Raw genomic sequence first — 8,662 nt, 5'->3', positions numbered from 1 at the left:
AATGGCGTTTGAAAGGTATTTATTTGTTTTAAATATCCTATGTTTTTTGTTTTAAATTTACTACAAATGATTGTATTTACTTTTATATTTTCCTTTTATTACAGACTTAATGATGTGAATTACAATTATCGATCCTACTTTCGTTCACAAAGTGAAGATGTGGAAGAGACTACAAGAAAGAGGAAAAAAAGTGATGAGTTTTGGGGGCACCTGCACGAATGATTGGAAGAATGCAAGGTGCTTTATTTTATATCTTTTTACTGCCACTTTTATATTAATTAATTTTTATCCAAACATAGATATGTTACTTTTGCATATCTTTAATAGGTTATTTGTGGAGTATCTTCAAATATTTTTTGATGTGACTAAAAAGATCTCGGGGTCTAAGTATGTCACTGCTAATTTGTTATTCTGTGAGATTTGTACCTTGCACGCAGTCATAGCAAAAATGGCCTCAAGTAGTGATGAAAATAAGATAAAAATGGCTGAGTCTATGAAGTTAAAGTTTGATAAATGTTGGGATAATGTTGCCAATATGAACATATTGTTATATGTGGCTTTAGTTTTAGAGCCACGAAATAAAATTCCATATCTTGGTTATTGTCTAGGTTTGATATATGGTAAGGGTGCGGAACAAGATAAAAAAATTAAAAAGTTTCAGGAACTGGTTAAAACTGCGTTAGAAGAGTTGTATGACAGTTATAAGTTGAAGATGGATAAAACAAGTGAAAAAAAGAGTGCATCGAAGTCTTCTTCTAATGTAGTTGTTGATGAGAATGTTATTGATTTAGAGGATGGTTATCAAAAGTATTTAGAGGAAAAATGTGGACGAAAGGCTCATAAGAGTGATGTTGATATATATTTGGGTGATGGGGTTGAAAGAAAGGTAAAAGGAGATAACACCTATGACGTTTTAGATTGGTGGAAGATAAATTCAAAAAAATTTCCCATTCTTTCCGAAGTTGCTAAGCATGTTTTAGGAATACCTATCTCCACAGTTGCTTCAGATTCGGCATTTAGCACCAGTGGCAGAGTTATAGATAAATATAGAAGTTCTCTTACGCCAAAAACTGCAGAGTCATTCATTTGTCTACAAGACTGGCTACGGTCGTCGTCAACGGATTTGCAAGAATCTTATATTCATGGACAACAACTAGAAGACTTTGCTGAAAATTTAGAGAAAGTAGAAGATGGTAATACCGTTTTCATTATTTATTATGTTTTATTTTAATTCATAATACTAATGAATTTTTTTACAAAGTGGTCACCCGACAACAAAACAAGCAATGTCTCTTTTGATGGAGATGAAGATTGGGATTAAATATGAATATGCAACAACTCAAGAAATGAAGACGAAGATTTCTCACACGATTTGTTAAGTTACTTTTTGGTTGAATCGTTTATGTTTTATCCACTTGAATATTTATTTTATATTTAACGTTTGCTATTGAATTTATGTCATTTTATTTATAATTTTGAATGTACGCAAATTTTTTAGCTTTCAGTACTCTATGCACAAATAAACAATAATTTGTTAATCATTCATTTTTTAAAAAAAAAAATATTAAGCCCGATTCAATATCTCGGTTCAAACTTTTTTGTCCCAAAATACGAATAGAAAAACCGAAAAAACCGCATTCAAAACCGATTTGAACCCGAAAATCGAAAACCAAAAAACCAAAACCGAATGGTTTTGAATAATCGAAAAACCGAAAGTTTGGTTTTCGGTTCAGTTTTAGTCCAAAACCGCACCGAACCGCACCATGCACACCCCTAGAATGTATATAATCGATGAGACTGAAAAAAGAAATGATTGAACGGGTCAAAACGGGTTTACATTTCTCGGGTTTTTTTTAATTGAACAAGAAAACGAAGGAAATTTTTAGTATTTTTACTTTTATAGTTTTTTATTTATATTTCGAGTTGTGTTTTTTAATTATTTTGTTGAATTTTTAATGAGGGGTTTCTGAAATCCCAATCCATTTTGACCCATTTCAAAAACCTCCTCATTAAAAAATTCAAACAAAAATAATTAAAAAATCATAACTCAAATATAAATAAAAAACCAAAAAATAAAAGTATTAAAAAGTTTCTTTCTTTTTTCTCGTTCTATAAAAAAAGGAATAAATGAAAAGAAACTCGAGAAATGTCGACCCGTTATATACATTTTGTTAACTCAACCATTTTGTTACAGCTCAACCGAATAGGTCACATTTGTCACCCCTATTTGAAACCAGTTCACTATACTATATGGATCATATATCGTGTCTTATTTTTCTATTGATGTTGTTTATAAATTTGTGTATAGCTTGTAACACTAGCATAAAAAAATGCCTCGAAAATTGGGGTTGTTATCTATAAATCCAAAATTACACTAAAAATTAGATAATTTTTTTACATATCTTTATCATAATTTTTGCTCTTTCTTCCGGTCACAGTCACTTTCAAATAATATTAAAAAAAAATAAAGTGATACATAAACTTTTCAAATATACACAAAAATTACAACAATTTCTCTCTTTCACTCACAACATCTTAAACCCCTCTCTAAATTATAAAAACTCCACTCACATCATTTGATTGATGAATTGGCAATGCTCTTGCAATATTTAAGAGCAATATTTAACTCGTTTTTTTCATTTTCCTTCACGAGTTGTTCATGTTTAGCACGAAGTTCATCAGCCCGTCTCTCAAGAAACGCTTGTTTTTCACAGAGTTCATCATACCACATATTGATCACAGTGATCTCTATTACGTTTTTGAATTTTAGCACGTTCACTCCCGATATTTTCTTTCGGTTCTTTTACATCAGTATTGTGTGTTAACACTTCATCCTTCAAAGAAAGCATTTCCTTCAAACGGGATCTTAACAAACCGACATCAAAACCGTGGGTTTCCAGTTCCAAAAGGATTTCCAGTTTTGTTAAGATTGTTAAGAGGACCGAAGTGCGAGTTCTGTGGAAATAAATGGAATGCTTCCATTGTCTCAATGGATTTCCAAATTGCACATAACGAAAATTGCTTACATATGAACAGGTATCTCACATAACGAAAAATTTCATATGAAAAATTAGTAAATGATCGCTTTATATGCATGTTATAGTTCACGAGAAAGAATTAAAAGATATTATAAATATTACTTATCACATATTCTCTTTTAATTTTATTCCTAAAGCATTGTAATATAAACTTAAACTTACTTTTTAAAAGTTATTTTAAAATTTTTATTTTTATTTTTATTTATTTCTGATATCCGATTCTTGAATCCGGTCAAACTATCCAACTAGTAAGGCATCCGATTCGATGCAGTTATGAAAATGTTGGTTTGAAAACATGATTAATACGTCAGGAAGTCAATTTTCTGTAAATATAAGATAATTTTTTTTTATTAAAGCATAGAGTGCTTTTGACATTATACTCGAGTTGGATTTCCTCGATTCACTACCATATTATTTAAGAAACATAACCTTGTAAATCTTTATGATTAATTGTATATTTAGTACTTACAAATTAATCTTGCAAAGTTGTGCTAGTTTCTTAGCTTTGACTAACAATATCTCAATAGAAGATATAAATATTAATATCCTTTCTGTTGTCCGTAATTATCCTGAAATATTTCCGAGGAAAACAATCAAGGCTACTGTTGAGATGTGATGAGAATTAAAATTCCTTGCCATCCCTCTGTAAGTGGATAGGTCATTAAGATGCATTATGGGAAAACCGTTAGCACGCATTTGTAAGTTAATTGACAATTATAGTCCGGAACATAATTGCAAATTCATTTACAAAGGTGTCTTATGGGTTTTCTATTATGCATAATAGTGTTAGTTTGGATATTCAGGATTCGTTAGTTTATTAAGGTATTCTGCAAGGATCATTAAGGCATGATTGTATAATAAGTGGCAATTGTGGTCTAGATTAAACCTATGAATTGCATATCATGTATGTATGTTTTGGGAAAATTATATGTAAATTAGTTCCGATTAACTCATTAAACCTCTAGTCCAAATAACTATGAACCTTATTTTCAAAAACAATGCAATAGAACTTTTGTTTCTATTACCTCCGTGATCATATATGTTTTACATCATAAATTTCGAGGACAAAATTTATTTGAAGGGGGTAATAATTATAATAACCAATATTTTAATATCTAGTTTAATGAATTTAAAAGAGTACAGAATTGAATTCAATAATAATATTATTAAAATAATAATAAAAATAATAGCAGAAAACTTCCAAGTATGTAAAATTATATGTTATATAAAGAAAGTTAACATATAAGTAGTAAAATATATATATATATAGAATACAAAGAATAGATAAGATTGTAATTCTAACTTTAGTAATAAAATATGTTAAGTGAAGATAGGCTTGTTAGTGAAGTCAATATTGATCTAAAATTTTATGTGATCGTAGACATCCATCCATCTCTCTACTTTCTTCGTTGCAAAGCAAAAGTATTATAAATTCATATTTCAAAAGCCTTAAGAATTCACATACTTATAACACCGACATGCATCAAATTCCGACGATGGCTCACATTTCTAGAAAACCAAACCATAATAGTTACCTTGTTACCATCTCCACTTCATAGTCATAACCCTTGCCTCCTCTGAACCATCGCACCCGGACGTCATGACGCAACCAACGTCCTTCACTCATCTCTAACATAAGGTAAACCACATATTTACGTTTACTTACATCTGTGTGTGTATAGACTTACTCCAAATATATTTCTATTAAAGTTTTCCGACGATACTTCGCGATCATCGGCAAACCAAAAACAAACTAAAACATCAACAAGATAACCACGCTATCTTTCTTTACCTTGATTCGGTCAAGTCGTTAAGTTCAAAAGTCCCTCGTAACAGTTTCCGATCACCTGCCCGTTTTCAGGCGACGTAATTAGGAAGAAGAAATATTATTAAATTATATTTTTGTTATTATTTCAATAACCAGTGGAAGCCTAGTTAGTTAAAAACGGTTAATAACAAAATCCCTTACAAATGGTCTATGATTCGAACCTCTGTTTTCATATATAGTTTGCATGAAGAAGATAAACTAATTCATATTTTATTATAATTATTAAATGATCCACTCACAGTCTTTGTACAAACTAATGCTTGTTTCATGAACTTCTATATATAATAATATAAGTTGCGTTAATGTTACTTATGAAACTATTCTTCATATTTTTATTATATAGCAACAACATGATGTCATATAAAACGAAAATGTAAAAGGTTAAAACATCACAGATAAACGTATATGTAGGGAGGGGCATTATAAACTAACTAAATTATAGAAAAACAAATGACTATGTATAAACAACTAAAACGGTTTTTTTTAATAAATATGATTAGTGACACAAAATACTATATAACTAAGGTAGGTATTATTAAATAGATAATTTTATTAAAAATGATCACAAACATATATTTAGTATGTTTCATATACCTAATGAGATATTATTTGAAACGAACCAATAATAGAATTCTAGATATAATTCTAATTAGATAACTAACTCGTATGTAGATAAGTAGAGCGCTCGTAAACAAGTTAGCGTCACTTTGGAATGTTAAAAGGTACGGATTCTTACCCCCACTCTTAATGTTTTATATTTAATTGATATAAACCCATTGAGTTAATATATATTTTTTTATAACTTCTCACGCCTTTGAATTATCAATTCACTTGTATGTTCGTTGGATTCCAATTCTGATTAAACATTGGATTTAGCTTTCATGTCATGCGATATTATTATGTTTGATATACTCATTATCGCATGTTCCGATATATGTTACGAAAATATGTTTGCTATGAGTTATATGAAGAAGTTCATTTGTATTATGATACCCTGAGTGTCGCTTCTTGTGGAGTGTCCCACGAGCATGTTGTTGCGGCACCGACAACATGTGCACCACCCGTGACGGTGAGATCAGTTCACGGCGTCTCTTAAGTACAAGTGTGGTACATATGGCTATTATGAGGCGTATGGATCGATCCTAGGATTAATATTAAGGAGATGGATAGCGGGTATGCCAACTCGCCATCTCGTGTGATAAATATCCAGGAGTAGCTACCTGTATATATTCACGTTTTATGTTCACTCATGGGTACATCCGTATGATACGTTTTAATTTATTTAATAAGGTTACTTTGCATCTTATCATCAACTGTAAGTTCAATCTAAATTACGTTTTATTAAATCATTAATTGTTTAAGCCTATTATTCCGTACTGGGCATTCGGCTCATTCCGTTATTTTTTTTTTATATATACAGGTCCACAGATTACTTTGGGCGGGATTAAGAGCGAGAAATAAAATAGCAGGATTATAATAAAATATCTTTTCAACCATGTTAGTGTGTAAATTACCCTCAAGTGTTCTTTATTTAATGTGTTATACATTTGACAAGTAAAAATATGAAATTATGTCTTTTGTTCAGAAACCATGTTATTGTGAGACGTTAGCTCATCTGGGCCGGGGTGTTACAGTGCCTTTGAACAATATCCATCTCTTGTTTCTCCAAACACATAAGTACTTCAATACCCTCCTTGTTGGGAGCATCCATCATAACAAAACTATTCTCCTTTACATTTCCAGCCAAAGTCACTTTCATAGGGTTTCCCCAGCCAAAATCGATCCCAAACACCGGATACCCACATAGACTCGAACAAATATAAGCGTTCTCAATTATTGTTTCGCGCTCTTGTAAATTTAAACTTGATAATATTTTCCGAAAAAAACTAAAAAAATGTTCAATATTTTTTAAACCTTGGATTCTCATCTTCTGCTTCCTTAGTTCACTTATTAACAACCCGGGCTTCAAATCGGTTTCATTCGTTGTTTCAACCTCCATCCACATAATAAAGTTTCCTATGTAGTTTTTTGGCAATTTCTCCATTACTTTGTCTCTTATATTAGTCGAAAGGCCAATACTCGAGGGCTAAAACAGCCTAAGTAATTTTTGGTAGCTGCAGCTACTGAACATTTATAGAGTAACCAAGTCAAAACTTCAACACGAGTCGGGTTGGTGATTTGTTGTTCAGATCCCGCGGTCATGGCTTTGACTTTTTGCTTAAGCGCGTTTAACTTCGCATTGGGGAATATGAAACTCCTTGTAACACAATCTTTTGTTACCTCAAGCGAAATTTCGGGTAGAAGTAATAAAGTGTGTTCGAAAGAAATAAAGTGTGGTTTAATAAGACCGTCTTCATGTGTCTCATTTTTGGAATAAAGTCGTGTTATTTTTGCCCAGTCTTCCAAAAAATGGATCAAACTACACGCATCTGCGATCTTGTGGGATAACGACACTGCCAGTGCTACTCCTCCACATTTAAAACGGTTAAATTTAACCGCTAGTGGGATCATGCTGCCATTATTTTGATCATATCTATATATTCGACCATATGGAAAGAATTGATCAAGATCTTCATGCTTTGAGTATTTTAGGAAGTCTGTGAGCGTAATATCGATGGATGCATCACCAAACTCGGCTCCATGATCGTTGCAATCTACATAGGTTGGTATAATTCGGTCATACCTACCAGCAAAAGGGTAATATATTGTTAGTGTTGAGACAACGAGTTCTTGAGGTTACGAATTTGATCATGGGTAATGTTTGTGTTCGGGTAGAATGCAACAAATGGGATAAAAGCACTTGGAACGAACTGATCAGCCGGAGAAAGATGGTAGGTTTTGAGGTGCGAAAGGGTTGGTAAAGATGGTTTGATGATTTCGGTTGAGACAATTGTGTGAAGTTGTCTTCTACCAAATTTTATTAAGCTAGTTATTGTCATCTAGACAATAAAGGAAAAGCTGGTCTTTTGTGATATTAGCCTTGTAGATCTTGTTATCTTATATAGCTGTTATAGGTTTCTTCAGTTGAACTTTAAATTTTTGCAGCCGCTCATGAATAGATCCTTTTTGGTTAAAAATATTACATATCTTATTCAAATAGGATTATATTTAATACCAAGTTTTGTATGAGAATGATATCAACTTTATGCTAATAAATTTATTCAGTTTATAAACTGTGACAATTAATGGATGTGTGGTAGCCTCTTAATTAATGATTTTGTTAAGAGGTACCTCTGAATCAGTTAGAAGAGGTAGATTATACTTGGTCTACTTAAAAGACATCTCTTAATGGTTCGTGAAGACATATAATGGGTAAGTTTTAGATACATGTTTATCGATTCAAAGACTCCGTCTTAATGGATCAGACATCTTAATGGCTCAGCATAGGGTTGCCAAACAGTTCCTTATACTACTAAAAACATGAGTTACTAAACGATTTTATAAAATTTCAAAGTCAAATCTAATTCATTTCATCCTAAGCAATTTTGGATCGTGTTGATTTTATTGGCGTTGCATAGAAATTTACATGAAGATGTAAGATATATTCTAATTACTTTTACACGGGTCATCGGATATACAGAGAACAGAAAGGCAGATAGGGAATTGATGGGGAATTTAGCCAATGTACACAAATTCTCCCCCAAAAGGTAATGAGTTTGACAAAAAGTTTTTGAGTTATATATATATATATATATATATATATATATAGAAGGATTATCCTAAAAATAAATAGTTTCCTAGGAAGACTAGGAATAAATCATAACTATTGGATAATATCAATCAATGGTTGAGATTT

The 8,662-nt window shown here is 31.5% G+C and overlaps 1 protein-coding gene and 1 pseudogene across 1 annotated transcript; one reads left to right on the top strand and one right to left on the bottom strand.

The window, feature by feature from the left end:
- The first annotated feature begins 448 nt into the window (after positions 1-448).
- LOC143562720 (zinc finger BED domain-containing protein RICESLEEPER 2-like) lies at positions 449-1,231 on the top strand. The gene has a single exon (XM_077050452.1). The coding sequence runs from the start codon at positions 449-451 to the stop codon at positions 1,229-1,231; it is 783 nt and encodes a 260-aa protein (XP_076906567.1).
- A 5,241-nt stretch (positions 1,232-6,472) lies between these two features.
- On the bottom strand, positions 6,473-7,805 carry LOC143562719 (akuammiline synthase 1-like; annotated as a pseudogene).
- Between the last annotated feature and the right edge of the window lie 857 nt (positions 7,806-8,662).

The sequence above is a fragment of the Bidens hawaiensis genome, unplaced genomic scaffold, assembly GCF_021521415.1.
Source record: "Bidens hawaiensis isolate Kalapana, Puna unplaced genomic scaffold, B.hawaiensis_p1.1 tig00021053_1, whole genome shotgun sequence".
NCBI lineage: Eukaryota > Viridiplantae > Streptophyta > Magnoliopsida > Asterales > Asteraceae > Bidens > Bidens hawaiensis.
Note: the sequence above shows the minus strand (reverse complement) of the source record. Positions and strands in the feature narration are given on the sequence as shown.